This window comes from Tenrec ecaudatus, chromosome 1 (genome assembly GCF_050624435.1).
Source record: "Tenrec ecaudatus isolate mTenEca1 chromosome 1, mTenEca1.hap1, whole genome shotgun sequence".
NCBI lineage: Eukaryota > Metazoa > Chordata > Mammalia > Afrosoricida > Tenrecidae > Tenrec > Tenrec ecaudatus.
The window spans coordinates 166,702,542-166,724,331 of record NC_134530.1 but is presented as its reverse complement, the minus strand read 5'-3'; the positions used below and the strand labels follow the sequence as shown (position 1 = coordinate 166,724,331).

General features: G+C 61.0%; 1 protein-coding gene across 8 annotated transcripts; it reads right to left on the bottom strand.

The window, feature by feature from the left end:
* Positions 1–1,139: 1,139 nt before the first annotated feature.
* Positions 1,140–21,790, bottom strand: PEAR1 (platelet endothelial aggregation receptor 1). Of its 8 annotated transcripts, none has more exons than XM_075563568.1 (25): positions 21,387–21,789; positions 13,744–13,848; positions 13,264–13,363; positions 12,314–12,476; positions 11,579–11,683; positions 11,262–11,362; positions 10,405–10,497; positions 9,958–10,201; positions 8,769–8,886; positions 8,462–8,598; positions 8,169–8,381; positions 7,711–7,885; positions 7,501–7,621; positions 6,616–6,779; positions 6,419–6,521; positions 6,130–6,276; positions 5,624–5,749; positions 4,873–5,001; positions 4,654–4,782; positions 4,284–4,496; positions 3,968–4,056; positions 3,761–3,890; positions 2,966–3,010; positions 2,600–2,848; positions 1,140–2,120 (listed from the first exon to the last, which is right to left on the bottom strand). In XM_075563568.1, exons 4-25 carry the CDS (start codon positions 12,412–12,414, stop codon positions 1,969–1,971), a joined length of 3,084 nt encoding a protein of 1,027 aa, XP_075419683.1. In that variant the 5' UTR covers positions 12,415–12,476; positions 13,264–13,363; positions 13,744–13,848; positions 21,387–21,789; the 3' UTR covers positions 1,140–1,968. The 8 variants fall into 8 exon arrangements, with proteins under 8 accessions (XP_075419683.1, XP_075419695.1, XP_075419690.1 ...); XM_075563580.1 differs by lacking the exon at positions 21,387–21,789 and adding an exon at positions 18,268–18,290; XM_075563575.1 differs by lacking the exon at positions 21,387–21,789 and adding an exon at positions 15,916–16,072.

The window sequence follows — 21,790 nt, the reverse complement described above, 5'->3', positions numbered from 1 at the left end:
GCGGGACGGCCGGCGGGACAGGGCGCCGGCAGAGCGCATGCGGGCCGCCAGGGGGCGCCGCAGGGTCAGAGCGAGGCGCGAAGGGAGGAGCCGGCCGGGCCTGGGGCGGGGCCTGAAGGGAGGAGCCGGCCTGGCCTGGGGCGGGGCCTGGGGCGGGGCCTGAAGGGAGGAGCCGGCCGGGCCTGGGGCGGAGCCAAAGGCCGACTCAGGGGCCGGGGCGGGGCTATGAGGGGCGGGCCGGGGCGGGGCCACCTGCCTGGTGGATCCTGTGTCAAGGGACAGGGGCTAGGGCGACCTGGACTTGGATGAGGCCTTGAATCTTGGAGATCAGCGGACCTAGAAGGGGTCCAGAGAGGAGGGGGCGGGGCTAGACTAGACCACGGAGGGCGCTGGCAGCGCGGAAGGAGCGGGGACAGGGCTGGGCAGCGAAGATTTTTAGAGGGGCGGGCCTCTGAGCAAATCAGAAGCATCTGGTTATGTGCCCTGTGGGGAAGGAGGGGACCCCCCTGTGAAGGTCCCTGCAGTCAGAGGATTCTAGCTCAATTCCCTGCCATCCATCGAGTGTTTTCCTACTCACTGCGACCCTATAGCGACCCTGTAGGACAGGGTAGAACTGCCTTGTGAGGTTTCTGAGACTGCAACTCTTTACTAAGCCCTGTCTTCTGCGGAGCAGCTGGTGGTTGCAAACGGTTGACCTTGCGGATCAACGCCAACCCAATGTGTGACCACTGTGCCACCAGGACATATCCAAGGAGAGGGCAGTACCTGGTGGAAACACCCGAGATTCAGTTAGCCCAGAGGTGGGCTTTCATGTCTCACCCATGGAGCTTCCTGGCTGGTTGGGGTCTCCATTAACCGCTGATTGAGTTGTTGAGGAGGGTCAGGCGTCCTTTCCATGTCCTCGGTTGGTGTCAACCCTGCTCTTGCTCTCAGCCAGCCCCACCTGAGCACATCTCCACCTTCCTGCCTCCAGCCCAGGCCCCAGCCGCACCACACTCCTGCTACAGCACTCCAGTCCTCCTGTGACCCTTTGTGCCTGGCTCCTCGCTGGCGTGTGCTCGGCGCGCTTCAGCACACAGCATTTTCCCTGCTAGCCACAGCCCACAGGGTCACGTACTTCCCAGTCACTCAGCCGCCCCGCCTTTTGGAGAACATTTATTGAGTGCCTACTATGAGCCAAGGGGAACAGATGTTGAGCATAAACCCAGGATTCCTGCCTTTGGGGAGCTCACACTACAGAAAGATATGGGGGAGGAAGAGTCATGAGGTGTTTGGGGGGAGGAAGAACATTCCAGATGTGCCAAGTCAGGAAGAAGTGTGGGAACTAGGAGGGCCTGGAGGCCCGCCGGTGTGACTGGCCTTGGCGTGACAGGGAGCCCAGTTTACAGTGAGGCTGGGGAGGCAGACGGGGCCTTTATGGATGGGCTAAGTGTCCTCTGGCCCAAGAAGACCTTAGTGAAGACTTGGGGGCAGAGTGTCACCTCGTATTTGCATTCAGAACAGCCCGTTAGAGGAGATACCAAGTGGGTGGGTGCCGAGAGACCCCTTAGGCGGCTATTGCTAGAATGACCGGGTTTGGGCTGCCTCCCCACTCAGTGACGAGAACCCGAAGAGAGAACCTGTGGGGCCCCTCTGCAGCGCCATGTAGACAGACTGAGACAGACAGGCACCCGGCCTGCAGAGCCCCATTTGTGTCTGGGTCACCGGCCTCGTTCATCTCAGCAGTTTATGCCTACAGGTCCTGGGGTTCGGGGAGCCGTAGGCTGACCCAGGGGTGCTGCCGGCCAATATCTCCCACACCAGGCGCTGGGTTTCCATCCTCTCCGTTCACGTCCTCCACTATACATGTTCACGTCCACGACCTGCTTGGTCCTCCCCCTGCTCCTGGCACCAGTCCGCCAGGTTCTCTCCCCGGTCTTGGGGAACAGAGGGCCGGGGTGCTGACTTCTCCCACACCATCTTGGCCCCTCAGCGGTCCTGGCGCCGAAGTGGGGGTGATGGGGGATGCCGGACTGGTGGTAAATCATAGTGTCCTGGGATGTGGCTGTTCTTGGGTGAGTCGTAGTGGCCAGGGGGCAGTCCGGGCGGCACGGGAGGCTGGGATCTCAAAGAGTCTGGATCTGGAGACAGATGGAGGGGGTGGGGGGCAGGATGAGAGGGGTAGGCTCCTCCCTCCCATCACTCTCCTCCCTTCTCCAGCCTTTCCTGTCCAAAGAGAGATGGGTGGTGCCTGGACACAGACCCGCTGCCCACTTGGCAGTGTGGCTCTGAGCAAGTGCCTCGGACTGCCTCGGCCACCTGGGCGGGCCTGCTTCATAAGCCGTGAGGACACTTTGTCACAGGCCTGCCACCCTCCTGGGTACCCCCTTCAGCTCAGGTGCTGCCTCAAAAGCTTAGCCGGTAGGAATATCGCACGGCTCCAGTTCCCAGAGGAGATGGGCTTCACGGGGCAACGGAACTGCCCAGCACCAGGAAGGCGTGATCCCAGGCTCCACACAAAGGCCTCGCTCTTGTTCTCCCTGCTGGTTCTCTCACCCCCTCTTTTCTCTAGCCTTCCACTCTCCTCTTCGCCCCCACTCCCGTGGGTAGGGAGGCTCACCATGGACCAGTGGGCTGGGCTGCTCATAGGTGCCGCTGTCTCTCTGGGACTGGGGCTGTCGCCGTCTTTGGCTGTCCCGGAGCTGAGGTGGCTGCCTGGGAGGAGAGCCTGAGGGGGGTGCTTTCATCTCCACGTAGCTGCTCTCTCGGGGACCCCCTGGCAGGCAGGGCAGGTCCCGGATGGTGGCATAGGGGTTCTCGCTGCTCAGGGAAGCCACGCTGGCCCCTAGGCCCTCCTCAGAGATGGGCCCTATGGACAGCGAGGAGAAGGCAGGTTGGAAGGATGCAGGAGCTAATGGCCGGCACGGCCCCCTCACTCCCTTCTCTGTCCTCACACTTCTACTGGGGAACTAGCCAAGGCCATTACCGTTGCTGTACGTGCAGCAGTAGCTCCGGTCCAGGCGGCTGCTACCTGAAAGGGAAATAATAATAATAAATAATAACCCAGCCCACCGCCACGGAGCCGGTCCGACTCAGAGAGCAGGGCTCCTCCCTAGGGGGATTCCTGGACCAGGAGCTCTTTACAGGAGCAGAAAGCCTCATCTTTCTCCCCAGAAGGGCCCGGCTGGTGAGTTAGAACTGCTGACCTTGCGTTAGCAGCCCAACACAAAACGCCACCAGGCTCCTGGCTGCTTGACAAACTCATCGCCATCAAGTCAATTCTGACGCATGGTGACCCTAGAGGTCACTGCAGAAAGAGAGGAAGGCCCTCAGCGAGATGGACTGGCACCGCGGCTGCAGCGCTGACTGGGCTCAGGCATATCACCCACTGTGAGGCTGGTGCGGGACCGGGCAGTGTTTCCTTCTGCTGTGTGTCGGGTTGCTATGGGTCAGAACCGACTCGAAGGCACCTCACACCAACACCAATAGCATTGCCCCAATGGGTTTCCGAGATGGTAACTCTTTACAGGAATAGAAAGTAAAATCTTTCTCCCCTTGGGCGGTTGGTGGGTTAGAACTGCTGACCTTGTGGGTAGCAACCCAACACGTAACTCACTGCGATACCAGGGCTCCTCTGTGCCTGAGGAGGAGGGGGCAACTCACCATCAAGCCCCTTCTGCAAGCTCCCTCATCCCTTTAGAACTGGGTCCCAGAACCCCCTTCTCCAGCCCTACGGACCCTGGCTGCTGCACTGTCCCGACCTGTCCTACCCGGCACCTACCCCTGTCCAGAGACCCTGCTGGGGGCTCCCGGCGGTGCTTCCAGTCAGCAGGCAGGGTGGCATGGTTATCATGCCCATGGGCTCCACCTGGCCGGTCAGGGAGGCTGGCAAAGAGCTGAGTGCCTGGAGCCTAGTACAGTGGGGAGGGCACAGTGGGGAGCATGCCATGCCAGCTGGAGCTGCACCCTCCCCTCCCCCAGCACTGACCTTGTTTGGGGGTGGGCGGCGAGGAGAGCACTGAGACAGAGTGTGGTAGCTGGGGTTGGAGTAGTAGTGGCTATAGCTCGGGGGGACATCTGCAGCAATGACACAGGTGGCCCAGGGGCCCAGGGGCTTTGAGAGCCAGACCAGGTTAGTCGTTGGGCCTAGCTGACCTTCCTCCTTCCCTCCAGCACCCCACTTCCTGCGCCCTGGCTCCACAAAGGGGTCCAGGAGTCCCACCTACCCATCCCTGTTCCTCAGAGCCAGCAGCTGATTTGCTGTGGGGGAGCCCCCGCCACCCCCAGTGAGTGCACCCACACACCTGGCATGACATACTCCGAGCCATCCAGCCGCCCGCTGCTGTAGGCCACGGCCAGGTGTTGATGCTCCTTGCCTTTCTGCCAGTGGCGGTAGCCAATAAACAGGGCCACAAGTGCCACCACGAGTGACCCCAGCACAGCGATGCCAATCACTGCCCCCAGTGAGTTATAGACCACTGGCGTGGTAGGCATCATGGTGAAGGGCTCTTGGCTGCCTGTGGGTGGGAGGGGCGGTCCCTCAGGGCAGGGTCAGTGTGAGCGCAGGGAGGGAGGGAGGGAAGGATGGTGCAAGGCGCCCAGGCCCTGGCTGAGCCCAGGGGAAGGGCCCAGTGCCCTGGCTCCCTAGGGGCCATCAGCCAGATGAGAACTCACTGATCCTGCAGGGGGCACCGCTGTATCCTGGGGGACACACACAGGCACCAGTCTCCGGGTGGCACCTCTCCCCAGGCCCACACTGGCACGGCTGGGAGCAGTTGGTGCCAAACACTCCTGGAGGGCAGCCTGGGGGGGCAGGAGAAGGAGGGCTCAGAGGGATCAAGAGATCCTGTGTCCTGGCTGGGCAGGGGCATAGGGGTCCCCTAGGGTTGGTACCTTCCAGACAGAGGTGCCCAGTCCAGCCTGGAGGGCAGAGACAGCCCCCATCCTGGGGGTGGCAGGTCCCACCATTGCGACACTGACAGAGCTGGGCGCAGTTGGATCCCCAAGATCCTGGAGGGCATGCTGCAGGAGACAAGGGACTTGTGGGGGGCTGGGACCGGGTAGGGCCAGTCCCTCCTGGGTCTCTTCCTGAGCCTTTGTGAGGAAGGCGCAGGGCGGAGCCCTTAGACACCGGGTTGATACATTGTTTACATATGTATATATATATACACACATACATATAGATACATATATCACCCTCTGACTTCCCCACCTGCTGGTCAGCTTCAACCCAGTATTTTTCAAAGTAACAGCCACTTATTTTTCCTTGTCAAAAATGGACTCGTGTGGGGGCTACTCTGGCCCAGGATCTGCAGGTATTGGTGCGGGAAGGAGACCGTGCGTAAACGATGTGAAAATGCAGCACCAGAAACAACAGGACGGGTCCAATGGAGCTTCTGCTGCCGCTCCCCCACTGGCCTGCGGGAGGGCGGAGTGCTCACTGTGCCTCACTGCTGCCCGGCCAGCACGGCGGGCAGTACCCAGCAAGTAGGTGAGGCCCATGTAGGTGAGGCCCAGGGCGTATGAGGGACGTGGGTCAGTGACTGAGTCCAGGTGGCCCAGGAGGCTTTTGTGGCCAGGAGCAATGGGGTGGGGCCTCCCCCACCCCTGGAAAGGAACCCCGGCACAGCCGCTGCACACATACGCTGGGAGCAGTCGGGGCCTGTCCAACCAGCCAGGCAGTAGCAGGTCCCGTCCGAAGGGTGGCAGGAGGAGTGGTTGGCACACTTGCAGGGCACACAGCGTTTGCCATAGCGGCCCGGCTGGCAGGCTGTGGGAAAGGGGCACCTGGTAATGGAGGGCAAGGGCCAGCCCTCCACCAGTCCATGACTCCCTGAAGATGAGGGGCCACAGGGACAGGGTAATGGGTCGTTCGCAACCTTCCTAATGCCGTGACCCTTTCATACAGTTTCTCATGTTGTGATGACCGACCCCCCCAACCATAACATTAATTCCATTGCTACTTCATCACTGTCATTTTGCTACTGTTATGAATTGGGTAACCCCTGTGAAAGGGTCGTTTGACCCCAAAAGGGGCCAAGACCCACAGGTTGAGAACTGCTGGGGAAAGGGGTGGTGTGGGGGGGGGCTTCTGGCATGGATGCCGCACCCTACTGCTGACAGGTGAGAGGGGAGGGCAGGCAGCCTCACATCTCTGGCAGGAGGGGCCTCGGAAGCCTGGGACGCACACACAGTTGCCATTCGCAGGGATGCAGGTGCCCCCGTTCTTGCAGGTGCAGGTGTGACTGCAGTTGGTCCCCCAGAAGCCCTGAGGGCAAGGCAGGCTGCAGCGGACGCCTGTAGGAGAGACGGGTGAGGGAGCCTGGCCTGGGCCTCCTCCCAACCATGGGAATGTCCTCTGGCCACACTTCCTACAAACTTCTACTTCAGCTGGCCATCATGGGCACATCAGGCTTGGGGCCCGCACGCGAGTGCTCACCCGTCCAGCCTGCCTTGCACTGGCAGTGTCCGTCAATGGGGTCGCAGCCTTCAGCATAGTCACAGGCACAGCGACTGGCACAGCCTTCACCAAACTGCCCCTTCTTGAGGAGGGTGCAAAGGGGAGTCATGTAGGTCAGCCAGGGCTGCAGTGCTCCTTCCCCACCACACACACTCGGGCAGGCTGGCAGCACTCACCGGGCAGGGCAGCTGGCAGTGGATCCCGTGCCACCCAGGAGTACAGGTACAGGCTCCAGTTTGGGGGCTGCAGGCTGCCCCATGGGCACACTGGCAGCTGGCATTGCAACCAAAGCCCCAGGTTCCCGGTGGGCAGGGTACAGAGCAGTTACCACGCTGCCAACCTGGAGAAGGGCCTTGCAGGTGGGCATGGGGAGCCAGCCTCCTGAGCAAGCGTACTCTGGGCACTGACTGGGGCAGCCTGTGCCATGAGCTGGGGAGGGGAGCGGGGCCCATGGTCCCAGCCAAGTGACAAACATGAGACCCATTCGCGGCTGCTCCACCCCCACTGCCATCTAGTCAATGCCGACTCGACGCGGGTTCCAGAGAATGTGCACTCTGTGGGAGTAGGCTGCTCCTTCTTACTCCCACGTTTGAACCCCCAATCTAGCAGTGAGTAACCCAGTACTTATCTCACAGGGCCACCACTCCCAGGGCTAACTGACCACCTGCGCTATGCCAGTCCCTGGGGCAGGCTTATGCAAACTCAGAGGCTTACTAAGGCCTCAGACCATCAGTAAGACACAGGGCTGGGCATTTGTGAAATTTACTAGAGAGCGAGCCAAACAGCCGAAGGGTTGCCAACGTGCTCCTCTGCTACATCCCCAGCCCAGTGGGGTGCGGCCACCAAGGCTCTGTAATAACTGAGGGTCTGAGGAGGGTTCCCCCTTAGGGTACCTTCTGGCTGGGCCTTTGACCAGTAAGAGTTTTGTGGCTGATGGAAAAACAAACCAAGCCAAAGGATATTCCAGGAAGGGTAGCAGCCTGGCCACCTTCGCCTGGCCTTATTCCTGCCCAGGGGCCTGCCCTTTCTGCGGAGCACCCCTCTTGCCCTTGGCCCAGTACCTTCCTTGCAGACACAGGTGCCGTCGATGGGGGAGCAGGAGATGGCGTTTTCGCAGGAGCAGCGTGCAGAGCAGTTGACCCCGAAAGTGTCGGGGGGACACAGGCTATCGCAGTGCTGGCCCTGGCGGGTGGGAGGGTGAGGGGGGACGTGAGAGGGGCCCCGGGCGCCGGCGCCCTGGCTCCCACCCTCCGCCACGGGGCGCGCCTCACCGTGTAGCCCGGCGCGCACCGGCAGAGGCCGCTGTCGGCCTGGCAGACGCCGCCGTGCAGGCAGAGGCAGTGCTCCTGGCAGCCGGGGCCGTGCGTGCCCTGCGGGCAGCTCTCGTTGCAGTGCAGGCCGGCCCAGCCCGGCAGGCACGAGCACTCCCCACTCATCGGGTGGCAGCTGCGGGCGGGGCGGGGCGGGGCGCTCTGAGCCGAGTCCGCGGTCCGAGCCTAGTCGAGCCGAGCATCTCGAGACTAATACCCTGGGAGCTCGCGGCCGCTCCAGATGCAGCCATGGAGGGAAGCATGGGACCCCAGATCCTGCCCTGTCCCTTTTTTCCATCTGCCACCCCGTGGCTGTGACCCAACGCTTCTCCTAATTGGGGGGCGGGAGGGGGAGGGAGAGATTCTCACGCTAGCCGCCTCCCACCTGGCTGGACCACAGCGCCCCACGCAGGGCCCACCTGACGCTGTGCTCCGGGTCGCAGGGGCAGGGCGTCTGGCAATTGAAGCCGTAAAGGCCGTCGCTGCAGAGGCGTTTGGAGCAGCGGTCCCCGGTGAAGCCTTGTTCGCACAAGCAGGCGCCGTTGGCTGGGAAGCAGCGAGCACCCGGGGAGCAGTCACAGGTCTCTGCACAGTCCTGGCCGAAACGGCCCACCGGGCACTCCTCGCGGCACCTGGACATCTTGAACAGTGAGCCTGGCCCAGCCGCACCCCTGCTTCCCACAGGCCCACCCTGGTGCCACCACTCACTCACCGGTCCCCAGTGTAGCCTGGAGCACAGCGGCACTGCCCAGTGAATCGGTCACATAGGCCGCCGTTGTGGCAGTAGCATTGTAAGGTGCAGTTGGGTCCGTGGAAGCCCTCGGGACAGGGCAGTGAACAGATGGTGCCCTGTAGGGGTGAGAGGTTGATAGAGGCCAGGGCTCCCCCCTCCCCACACCAGGATCCCTTACCCTCTGCCACAAGTGCCCCTACCCCCCAAAAAACAAATCATTCTTCTCAGAGCCCTGTTGAGAACCACCCACAGAATTCTCCCCAGCCTCCCACCACACCCTTCATACCATCCAGCCAGGTGGGCAGCTGCAGGAGTTCTGGGGGCCCTCGCAGACACCCCCATTGTGGCAAAGACAGGTGTTGGGGCAGACACCGGCAGTGCCTGGAACACAGGGCTTCTCACAGCTGCAAGGCAGAGTGGGGGAGGGGTCAGAGTCAGCAGTACCTGCCTGCCTCCCTCCTTACCTATCCAGGAGCTGACCAACCGCATGTGGGCCCTCCCCAGGAGGAGGATGGACCCCTGTCCTCGGGGTCCCAGCCCCCTTCTCTGTTGACATTGCAGAAATTGGGGAGCACAGGTTTCTAGGGCCGGAAGTGACAGGTGCTGGACTGGAGGTGGGGGAAGAGTGTAGCCGTGGGCTGCACACAGTGGGTCCCTGTGCACCCTACACTAGCACCTCACCTCGGTGCCCTCCCAGGACACCTCTGCCCACTGTCACCTTTCTGTCCTGGAGGCCCCAGCTGACCGGGACACCCTCCACCACAGCCTTCTCTGAGCTCCCACTCAATGCACCTTCTCTTGGAGGAGCCTGGTGGTGTCGTGGGTGGGGTAAGCATTGGCGTGCTAACTGTGGGGTTGGTGGTTCAAACCCATCAGCTACTCTGAGGGCTGCTCTGCTGAAGATGTACAGTCCCAGCACTCCCAGGAGCAGTTCTAGTCCATTCTTTTGGGGTCATTTTGAGTGGGAATCGACTTGCTGGCAGTGAGTTTGGGTTTGGTGTGTTTGCTTTCTCCCTCTTGTGGCCTCCTGGCACTACCTGCACTGCGCCCAGAAACAGGCTCCTCCTCCCACTGCCGCTTGTACAGCTCCGCTCCACACCCATGCTACTCCATGTTGCTACCCTAACAAGCCACCCTGGCAGGCACGAAACCACAGTGATGGGGTGCAGTCTGAGGCGTGGGAACCCGTGTGCTGCGTGCAGAGAAGCGCCTCCTCACTGGGGGCCCGGGCAGTCACCTTCATGGAAGCCAGGCACTAGGCCTTTCTTCCACGCGCTGCAGGGTGGATCACACACCAAGAAGGGGCGGCCCTTTGACATGCACAAAACCAATCATAGGGTCCCGTTAGATCAGTAGTGAGTGGCAGAGACCGCCATCCTTACAACTCTACTCTCACATTTGGGACCCCATGACCCCATGAACCCCTGTGTGGTCCCATGTCTGCAGCCCCGTTAGTTTGTCCCCTTGGTACTTACATGGGCCCAGTTTTCTCGGGGGGGCAGAGGCAGGCTCCCGTATGGGGGTCACAGGGTGCCTCGTGACATTGACAGCTGAACTGGCAGGCAGGACCGTAGAGGCCAGGAGGACATGGGTGGCGGCAGTTGGGGGGCTGCAGGCCAGAGGGGCAGGTACACACCCCATTCTTGGGGTCACAGGAGCTGCTGTTGCCACAGCTGCAGGGCTTTTGACATTCCGGCCCCCACACTCCTGGGCCACACTCTGTGGGATAGAGCATGGCCATGGAGTCCAGCCCCTGCCCAGCCTCTGGCTAGCCCATCTCTCAGCTGCCCGCCCCACATCTGCAGAAAAGACAGCTGGCTACAAGGTGGCTTCGGTCATTGCAGGGAGGGTCCCCAGGGCCTGTGCTTTGGTAAGGACAGTGTCCCTGGGAAGGCAAGAGGCCACAGCTCCCAGCCACTCACCGCTGGAGCAGTCATCACCCCGCCAGCCCTCCACACACTGGCACTGATTGGGTGCCACGCAGCGGCCGTGGACACACTCCTGGAGACACAGCGCTGAAGCAGAGATGAGTGTGAGGGGGGAGATGCACCCTGCGCCTGAACCCCTTTGTCCTGTACAGCCTAACCCACCTTCCTCCCACTCTGTTCCCTGCACCCCAGCACCAATTCCGCCTCCGAGACCCAGACAGACCCAGGGGCAGCAACCCGCTCAGAACGTGACAAATTATCTGCACATTTGGGGAAGGGGCAGTGATTTCCCCAGAGAGGCCCCAGCACAAGCCACCATATAGAGGAGCCCTGAGGCAGAGCGGGTGTGAGACAGGCTGGGACAGACTCTGCAAGGGGTGGGGAGAGGAGGAGAGAGAGGCAGGCTGACTCCAGACAGCGGGTCACAGTAGCCGGGAAGGGAGGCGGGAAGGGGACAGGCGGAGAGACCAGACAGTAGCCAGTCAGCCGGTGGGAAGGGGTACAGATGGTCTTAGACATCAAACCTGGAGGCACAAGGCAGCGAGAGACGAGACGCAAGTACAGCCAGAAGGGAAGCGCGCTGGGGTAAGGAGCGACAGCGATGCAGAGACTGCATCTCAAGGACCGAGAGACAGGGACTGGAGACGGGAAGGGGCCGCAGCCTAGTAGAGCATGGCCAGACGGCCAGGGGCGGGGCTTAAACTCCAGGGAGCAGAAGTAGCTGGTGGGAAGCCCCGCCCACTCTAGCCCACCCCACCCCCCTCCAGGGCCCAGCAGTGCACCCCTCCCGGTTGGTCCGCTCTGCAGCTGTCCCGAAAAGGTGGGGAGGGGGCGCTCCCTCTGGGACTCACGGACACAGGCCTCGTTGATTTCGTAGAAGCCCCGGCAGCACTGCAGGCGCTGGCGGTGCTGGGTCTTCACCACCTGGCGGTACACGGTCCGGTAGACGACCCTGGTGAGACCCCAAGCTGTCCTCAGTTCAGGCCACCCCCTCCCCGCGCCCTGACTTCAGCCCTAGGGGCTAGGGGTACAGTAGGGGCCATCCTTCCCGGTTCCACCTAACCAAGCATACAGCACACACACACACACACACACACACATTCACTAGTCTTTCTCTCCCGCTGCTGGATGACTCAGGGCAGATGGAGTGGGAGGGAAGGGGACTCACGTGGGCCGCGGGCAGACGTGCGAGCCTTCCCAGGGCCGATCGCATGGCTCCGAGGGAAGCAGGCTAAAGGGGCGCGAGTGGGACTCCTTGGTGGTGGTGGTAAAGCTGCGAGACCAGGCACCGGGTCAGAGGCACACGGGCATGGAGGGAGCGGAACCGAGGCCAGGAGCTTGCCCACAGTGGGGAACCCCCATCCCAAGATCTGGGCTTCCAGGATGGGAATGCCATCTCTCCAGCCTGGAGTGATTCTGTCTTAACTGGAACACTCCCAGGACCCCGCATCGAAGCCTGTCCTCCCACTATTGGACCAGTTCCTTCCCTTCCCTCCCCTCCCCCCTCCATCCCTCTCTCAGTCTGCCTGTGGTCTGAAGAGATGAAGCTAGAGCAGACTTCTGGGGCCACTGGAGGTGGACAGGTGGGGGGAGGCCCTGCTGGCCCACTCTGCCCTGGACCTTGTTTCCCAGCCCTGGCCTTCCCCGCCCCAGTCCCCCTGCTGTGAGCGGCTCCCACACTGCTCCCTGCCCTGCAGCCAGCCTGCCACAGGGACCGGTGGCTGGGGACAGAAAACTTACTGAGTTAGAGATGGGACAGAGATTGAGGCCAAGTCAGGAAGAAGTTCTCCGGCAGCCCAGAGAGGAGACACCAAGAGAAACAGAGTGGAGAGGGAACATGGGGAGAGATGCCACGAGAGGGCACAGTGCAGGTGCCCTGAAGGCGCAGCAGGGCCCCACTCACCTTTCCCAGAAGATGCACACATTGGGGTCGTTGGGACTGAGGGATCCCACCAGTCTCAGGCCCAGGGCCAGGAGGAGGAGGGGACTCAGAGGTGGTGACATTGCAGGCTGCTTCAACAAGTCAGGCGCAGAGCAGCTGGGGCAGTGGAGCTGCTGCCTGAGGGCTGAAGTCAGTGGAGAGAGAGCGCTCAGGTGCCCCCTCCCGACTTGCAGTCATTCACAGGTGTTGCAATGTCGGTTCTCTGACCACAACCTCCAAGTGGCAGGACTCTATCTCTAAGTTCCCAGCCCTCAGCCCAGGGCCTGACCTAGAGCTTTAATATTTGTACCAAGGCATGAAGCTAGAACCATCAAGTTGAGGTTATGATGGAGGTGAGGAAGGGGGCGAGGCTCTGTCTGAGCAGCTGGGGCTCAGGAGTGCCCTCGCCTCCCTGGGGGCAAGGCTGTAAGACTCTCCAGGTTTTATGGGGCTGGGTCTCAGGTGCTTGAAAGAGGTCCTTTCTAATCAGTGGTGGGCAGGCTGGAGACAGACAACTGTCCCCATCTCTCTTTCCCCACCCCCACTCAGAACCAGGTTGTTGTTGGTGGTGGTGTGTGTGTGTGAGGGGGGGGGTGTATTTATCCCACAGAAAGCAGCAAACACCCCAAACAGACCCACCTCACCCTACCCCATGCACAGCCCAGAGCTGCCCCTTGCCAGCTCATCACCCCCCTCAGCTCTACAAGGTGTCACCTGAGGAGGTCCCCAGTCGGGCCTCAGCCAGGAGGGATTGCCCCCTTTCCCCCACTGCAGACCACCGTCAGCCATTTGGAGATGGGCCTCTCTGGCCATCTCCTCCACCCCTGGCCTTGCTGGGGCTGTGGGTGGTAGGAGGATCAGTCGGGACCCCAGAGAATCCTTCCCTCAGTTCCCCAGGGCTCTGAGGCGACCAGAGATTCCGGGAGCCCCACCCCCACTGCTGGTTTCGAATTCCTGTTTGGTGTTCCTCAGTCTTGCCCTGGCTCCCTGCTCTGGACCTCCTGAGGCACCCACATCTGCTTGTAATTTTTCCTAGAAGAGGGAAAGGTCATGGTTACTGGCCCCTTACCCCCCCTGAGTATCTCTGGAATGCCTGCCTCCTGGCCCCACCCCACGCCCCCCACCCACACATTCCCAGGGTCCCACAGCCAAGTCTTGGCGGAAGAGATAGACTCATTTAACCCCATCGATGGTACACTCAAAATCCCACCTCCAGCAGTGGTCCCCGACTGAACACCACCCTCCATAACCTGACTATCCCCCCTCCACCCCTGCACCCCCCCGAAAAAAAAGCCCCCCACCTACAATGTACTTCTTTCCTCCCACCTTAGGTTCCCAGCCCCATCTCAGTCCTCAGGGCAAATCTCTACCAATAGTTTCCTCCCACCCATCCTCAGTCCCAGGTAACTCACCAGGCCTCTAGGGCATCCTGGGGCCTGGGAGCCTCAGGTGAACCAAGAAGGGATGCAGCAGGCCCAAAGCGCATCCCAGGGGACCCAGGGCTCAGGATACGAAGCCTGAAAATAGGAGACAGCGAGAGTAGGAAATAGTGCTGGGATGGGACACTGAGGGGAGCAGTAGGGAGCATGAGTGGGGGGCTGGAGGGGCCAGTCCACCCCCTACTGCAAGAGGTAGGACATAGAGTTGGGGCCAGAAGCAGAGCCTCTTTCCAGGGGCTCATGCCCGGAGCTGAGCAGGGCGCTCCCTCGGAGGGAGTCTGGGCCACTCTCTCCTGTCTGTCTCCTACCATCCTCCTCTGCCCCGCTCACGCCTTGCCCTGCGTTAGTTAGCTGCTTCTCCAAGCCCAGTGCCCACCTCCAGGCCCCCTTCTGCCCCTTCCCCATCTTAGCCTCAAGTCTTCTTGGCAGTCAGGGGACTGGGCCACGCATCCCCCTCTCCACGTCCCTCAGTCTCCTCTTCCAGAACCGCACTCGGGTCATGGCATGACCCCTGTCCTCAGATGGGAGCCCAGCCTGTCTGGGTCCAGCAGGGTGTCCCTTGTCCCAGAGTGAGCCTCATCCCCTAAGACATACAGGGTCCCCAGACCTGTCCCTAGAGCTCTAGGCCACGGGGATGGGTGGGGGAGTGTGCACAAAACCTGTAGCGGGTCTGGGCTTGAGTAAGGCGGTCCTTCCTCTCATTCATACCTGCCCTCACCTCCCCAACCACTGCTAGAGAAAATGTCCAGTCCACCATCCACCCGGGGCTCCAAGCCCCTGGAGGGGGAGGGGAGAGCAGGAGGAGGGAACCAGAGCCCGCCCTCTGGCTGACTGCTAAGTTAGCTGGCTGGAGTTGGGTAGGTTGTTTCCCTCAAAGGGCCTTGGGCAGGGCTGGAGCAGTGGAGGAGGCTGTCAGCTGGTCAGCCTTGGGGCTGGAAGCCAAGGTGGGGTCAGGGGAGACCAGTGGGTGGTCAGTAGGGAGTGGGGAAATGGGATGCGGCCCTGGCAGGGATGGGAAGGGTGTAGCCTGTCCACCCCCAGGGAAGACTGGCCAACACAGGGCCCAGAGTTCCAGCCTGGCTTCCTGGCTTATTTCTATCTGAGCCTTGACCCTGAAGGCCCAGGCCATTGGAAGTCCAGCCTTACCTGTCCCAACAACCATCACTCCCAGGGCCGGGGGAGTGGCCCTTCTTCTTAGACAGCTCACTCAAGGGTTTCTCATCAGACTCTCCTTCCCCACTGGGCCTTGGGGCCTCACTCACTGGGCCCACACAGCGTCCTGACCTCCCCTCTGTAGGCCGCGTCCCTCCTTTTCCATTTCAGATACTCCTCTCCCTCCTTCTGTCTGGGTCTGGCTTGAGACAACTTCCCTCATGATAACAAATGAAAAGATCATGAATCCCTCCGCCCATCCACCCGCACACTCACTTTTCAAGGCCATGAGTGTCATTTGCTGCAGTTGGGTCAGGCGGCACGGGCAGCCTGCTTGGACCACCACATCAGCAGTTTACATCAGCCCACCCTGGCAGGCAGGATTATTCCTATTGGGCAGATGTGTCAACAGGCACAGAGAGGGTAAATAACCTGCCCAAGGCCACACAGCTAGCAATGTCAGAGAGGAGGCCCCAATCCAGGCTGCTGGCAGCAGCTCCCCAGTAGGTCCAAGGGTTCTGCATTTCTTTAGACTAGGCTTCTTTATGGGGGGGAGGGGTAGGAGGCTGGCCAGGAGACTGGGGAGAGGGTGGAGAATGCCACCAGAGCTCATTGGAGGCGTGGGAACCGGATTGTGTTTACAGTCAGGAATGAGCTGATACTTTTCCCTAGTTCACCTCGAGATGCAAAACGGCTGGGCTCCCAGCCAGGCCCCCAGCCCCCAGCCCCCAGCAGCCCAGGCAGCTCTGCCTTCAAGCCCACATTCAGTGCCCAACCCTCTAGGCCCCGCCCCCAGCCCCTGCTCAAAGCCCAGCTGGTTCCCTCTGCTGAGGACCCCTCTCTATACTCCCTGTGCCCCAGACCCCTCTGAGGCTGAGGGGCGAGAAGTCTGATGGGCCAGAAGGATGGATCCGTTTCTATAGAAGGCAGAGAGCAAGAGAGGAAGGGATGGCAGTGGGCTAACAGGAGGGACTTCCCCACCTGTTCCTTTACCGTTTCTCTTCATGGGAAAGCAGCACAGCATAAAGCCTGGGTCCTGCATCCCCGGCACCTGCCTCCTCCTCCTCCACACCTGGGTGTGAATCCCAGTCCTGCCACTAACTGGCTGTGTGGCCTTGGATGATTTGGGGCCCTCTCTGGGGCTCAGTTCTCTGTGTGGCCTTGGATGGGGACGGGCCCTTCCTGTAAAATGAGGATGGTAACAGAACCTCCCTTAAGAGGCGCCATGGTAGTATGGTGGGTTCCTCTCTAGGCTGCAAACCATAAAGCTAGCAGTTCAAAACCACCAACCGCCCTCAGGAGAAAGACATGGAAACCCACACGAGTGGCTCTCTGACAGCATTGACTTGATGGCAGTGAGTTTGGTCTGGGGGTTTTATAGGGCTAGTGAGGGGGTGGGGGTTACGTGAGTGAATAGAGCTGAAGGGTTGAGAGCCCACATCTGAGGTGCTCGCCCCATGCTATCCCCCAGCAGGGCCCACCCCTGCCCCATTTCTCATCATCATGCCCATCGGGTATTAATTCCAGGAAAAACGGGTTTGGGTGTTTTGTTTTGTTTTTAATTTTTCCCCGAAGAACCCCCAGGATAATCCCGGAATGAGGACGGGGCCGCAGACGCTGACAGAGAGAAAGGAAATGGGGGTGGGAGGGACAGGCTCCCCGAGAACCTGATCCCCAGAAGGATGGGCTGCCTGCCAGGCACATCTCCAAGCTAGAGGCGATGGATGGGGCAAGACGCCTGAATCCTGCTCCGGAGCCCTCTGCCTCCACCACCCCTTGGCTCCCGCTCCCGCTCCCCTGCCTCAAGTTCTTTCTTCCTGCGCCTTTCCACGGAGGAGTCCAGAGACCAGGACAGTCTCTGCCACTAGCAGGCTATGTGACCTTAGCCATGTCACCGAAGCCCATGAGACTCTATAACTTCATCTGTAAAATGGGATAACAGCCCCTCCTCGCTCCCTTTCCCAGGCCGGCTGTGAGGGTTGGGAAGGCTGGGTCCAGCGCCCTCCCTGGGACAGACCCTCAGGCCAGGGGTATCCCTGTGGGGACATGTTAGTTCAGAAGGCGATGCCCCCAAGTCCCCCAGTTCTTGGATTCTTTCCCTTTTGTCTTTAGATAGATAGATAAGAAACTCTGCCGTCCATAATTAGTTTCTTAGTTTCTGTCTTTCTGCCTCTCTCTGTCCTCTCGAAGTCAGGGCCACCACGTTCACTTGTGCAGTCTGTTCACTGCCCCAAGGCACTGCCTTCCAGGGGAGGGGAAGCCAGGATTCTCTGGCCAAGCCATTAGATGACTTGGTGCTGAATGTGCCTCGCCTCCCTAATGTTTCTGTGTCTCTCCCCCAAGCTGTCCTGCCACAGACACAGCCTCCCATAGTCCCTCCCACTCAGCAGTGGGGCCCCAGCCCGCTCCTCCCCCACGCAGCAGTGTGTTCTGACCCAGTGCCCCCGGAGCTCCATCCCACACAACACACAGTGCCCAGGCGAGCATGCTTGCACACGAGAGCACAGAGGCCCTCCGCCAGCCCCCACCGGGCCAAGCCCTCGGCACGCTAGGCATGTCTGCCGGATGGAGGCACAGGAAGCCTGCATGTGAGAGCCAGAGGCTGGACGGAGGGGGGCAGGCTGGGGCGCAGGCAGCTTTGTGTGTGTTGTGGCTCAGGAAACAGAAGCTAGAGGGTCCCCAGGTCGGCCTGTTTACTCATCAGGAAACTGGGGCTCTGCAGGGATTCTGATTCATGACTAAACATCTCTGACTTGCCTACTGGACATTGACACCCGTGCCGGCCCCCCACCCATAGGTGCTATGCTCATTGCCCCCATCGCACAGATGGGCCTTGAAGGTCGTCAGGTGAAATTACTTTCCCAGGGGTAAGTGTGAGAGGAGGGTCCTCCGCAGAGGACAAGCTAGTGGGAAGGGGGCAACCCCAGGTGACATCATCTAGGAAGGAGCTGGCCCCTTGGCCCTCACCACTCCCACATCAGGCTCAGAGAGTCCAGCTCTGCTCGGCGACCACTCCACACCGCAGGGGAGGGGCCAGCCCCACCCGATGTCCAGCCTCATGACCCCTGGCTCCATGTGCCTGTCACACTGGATGATCCTTAGCACTCCTCCACCGTGCAGACACCCCTGCTCAGCTCCGACCTCCCTTCAGAAGCCCCTCCAGTGGTCCTCCACCTCGTCCGGCCCCACAAGCTTCCTACAGGCTCTTCTCACCATCGCCATGGACCACCAGGGCCCCGGGTCCGGAGCTTTTCCCCAAGTCAGCGCTGAGGCCAGGGCTTCCCTAGACCCCCGCCTAAAGGCACAGCACCAGACCGCTCCGGGTCTCCACATGTCCTGCCTCACCTCAAGTTTCCGCCGTGGGACACCCCATCTTCAGACTGCCAGTTTGTGGGTCAGGCCCCCTCAAATCTGCCTCATCTCCCAGGCTCTCGTTCCGCACCGAGCCTTCCCTCACAGCCACCACCCTACAAGTCACGGTGCTTCTCTTAAGGCCTGTCTCTCCCACCAGACAAAGGGGCAGGGCACGTCTTTGTGTGCCCAACCCCACCTGCGAGTGAACACACACACACACACTCAGCTGGCTGTGAGCTGACAGTACCCAAGCATTTGTAGAATGAGCAGACTGATAAACCTGCAATCTTTTTTGTCTTCAGTTAACCTTGCTCTGACTCTGCAGGGAGCATGGGGGAAACGCAGAGAAGCCAGGGGTGGGATGGGGCTTGGGGCGGGTGAGGAGGGGGGCTATGGCCTTTCTGCAGCTCACCAGACAGAAGATCTGGGTGCTGTCCCCTGGACCTCAAGACAGGACAGTGGGAGACCATGGAAGTGCAGCAGCACCCTCCCAGCAGTACCAAGTGGTTGGGGCGCTAGACTTGCCCCCAACCCTCCCTCAGGAATTTCTCCAAGTTCCTAAGGGGTGAGCGCACCCTGAGGCAAAGGCACTGAGTCACCTGGGAGGAGGGAGTGTGAGGCCACACAGGGCCTGAGTCCTCATCCTGCCTCTCCCACCTCCTCACTGTCCCCTTGACACACCTCTTCCTCAGCAGAGGGGGCTGGGCCCCGAGAGCCACAGTAGAGGGTGTACAATGCGGCAGAGGCAGGGGGGACAGGCAGGATGCCCCAGCCCCCACCTGTCCACTGCTTCTCCGGGGAGAAGTCTGCTCTAGGCTCCTGGGGGTGTGACACGGATGGCCACCCGTCGTCGTTAGATGTGTGCTGTGGGCCAGCACTTTCACTGCTTTCTCTCAGCAGCCATGAAAGCATCGATTTTGATACCCGTTTGAGAGCTGAAATATCCCAGAGAGGCTGTCATTTGCCCAAGACCACACAGCCAATGACTAGCGAAGCAGGGCCATGCCAGACCTGGTCCTTCAGGCTCTGCAGCCCCTGCAGCCCCTTTCTAGGACTTCTCCCTCCCTCTGTCTCCACCTCCTTTTGTTCTATCTCAGTCTTTTTTTTTTTCTCCAAAGTCTGCCTTTTCCCTCTGGGCCAGTTTTTCCACAGTCTCCGTGCCTCTATATCTGTGTCCCCCCCACCCCCAGCTCTCTCTACCTGTATCTCAGAATTTCTCCTGCTTACCTTCCCCTTCCTCCAAGCAGCTGCTCGGGTCACCCCCCACCCCCCACCCCATCTATTAGGGACCAGAAGTGGAGCCAACACCCTCCCTGGAGAGACAATTACCTCTCCCGAGCCCCCAGAGACCTCTTTGTCAAGGCTTCCAAGGCCATTGGGAAGAGAGCACCCTAGGGCGTCCTGTGGGTGCTGGCACCCTCCCCTGCCCTATGCGGTGGGGAGGGCCAGCAGCAGCCCGGAGGACTCTATCACTCTCCAAGTTTCCGACTGGTGGACAGGGCTGCCCCAGAGCCTGAGAGCCCGTTTCCTCTTCTGGGAAAGTCTGATAGGGAAGGGAGGGATGCCATCAAGCCAAGGGCGAGAGAGAGAGAGAGAGAGAGAGAGAGAGAGAGAGAGAGAGAGAGAGAGAGAGAGAGAGAGAGAGAGAGAGAGAGAGAGAGAGAGAGAGAGAGAGAGAAAGAGAGAGAGGAGAGAGGGCAGAAGCAGCAGGGAGGGTGGTACCAGTGCTGGGGAGGGGGACAGCAGGGCTACTGTGGGAGGCCTCACAAGTTGGGCTGCAGCAGCTGGGGACAGGTGAGAGGAGACAGAGGAGCTGTCCACACCCCAGTTCACACTCATGCATGCTCACATAGGCACCACACCATGATTGGATGGTGGGGGGTGGGATTCAGAAAAGAGTGCTCCCCACTTCATCCAGGCCCAGCAGAGGCCAGGATTGAGAGCGGACCCCTTGCCCAATCCCGCCCCAGAGCCAACAGAGGCTTGGCTGAGCCTGGGAACCTTAGGCCAGCACAAGCTTTTTCCTGTCCCTAAGGAGCAGGGTCACAGCCCAACCGGGGGAGAGGCCTCTCATAAAACACCAGACAGGGGAGACATAGCCGGGAGGGGGGGTGAGAGCGGACAGGGCCCTGCTGAGACCTGGTTCCAGGCGCCCCCCACCTCCACTAGTCTGCCCCCTCAGCCCATGGCCAACTGGGGACCCAGACGCTTGACACCTTTGGACAAATGCCTGGTCCCCCTCGCTGGCAAGGACATGAGAGTCAGGGACAGGGAAACTTCCCATCATCCCTAACTGTTCGCCGAGGTGGGGAGAGGCAAAACGCTAATAATAGAAGACTGGTCGTCATCATAATAAATAAATCAGGAGACGAAAAGGATTTGAAGCATATCACATGTTTTTGTTCATCCAAATCGCACAGCGGGATGAGGCCCATCAGGCTATATGGTGACCTCGTGGGTTACGCTCTGGGCTGCGGACCACTGCCAGGTCCATGGTTCAAAACCACCTGTTGGTCACTGGACAAGGAGACTTTCTCCGCCAGGAAAGAGTCGCAGTCTCAGAAACCCACAGGGGCAGCTCTAGTCGGCCCTATAGAGTCGCTGGGGGTCAGGATGGCAGTGAGACTCTTTTTTTAGAAAGGAGAAACTGACGACAGAGGAGCGAGTCAAGTCGGCTGACTACGCTCCCATGGCTAGTGTAAGCGGCGGAGTGGAGACTCGAACTCACTTGCCTTGACTCCAGAGCCAGTGCTTTTATCCTACATCCCCCGGGAAGGAAAGAGGGGAGCCAGCATCCCACTCCCCCCGCCGCTCCGAGAGGGAGATTTGGAAGGACGCTGCCCCACGACCCACTTACCCGCGGGAGGCGTTCATTTGCATATCAATTACACGTTGTCTCAGCAGGGATGGAAACTCCCAATCCCCTTGGCCCCTCTCCAATGGCCCCGCCACCTCCCGTGTGTCTCTCTCTGTCTCTGCCTCTCTCTCTCTCCCTTTCCCCTCTCCGCGCCCAGAGGTCTCCGACTCCCTACTGGGGAGGGCACCCCAGGGTCGCCTGGCCCCTTCTCTGGGCCAGCGTCGCACTGGGCTTTCCCCGCTTGGCCACTCACCTGTCCCGGGACGCGCGTCTCCGTGGGTCCGGGGCGGGCCCGCCGGCGGCCGGGCGCTCGGCTGGACCCGGGTCGGTGGAGCAGCCCCAGCCCGACTGCGCGAGCGGCGGGGGAGGCCGGGCGCCGGGGAGGGCCGGGCGGGGAGGGGAGCGCAGGGCGGGGGCAGGAAGGGGGTGGGAACTCGGGCCTTCGCCAAGGCAGGAAGTTTTGACAAGGAAACGGGAGTCGGGGGAGGGGAGGGCCGGGTGCCGGCAGGCAAACAATCGGGTGTCGAGGGTGCAAGCACCCCGAGGCGAGCGGCGGGGGGCGGAGGGGCGCTCAGCCGCTTGGACCGCAGCGGAGGCGGGCGGCGCGCAGGGGTCGGCGCCCCCCGGCTGGCCACCGTGCGGCTGCGGGTCCCTCGC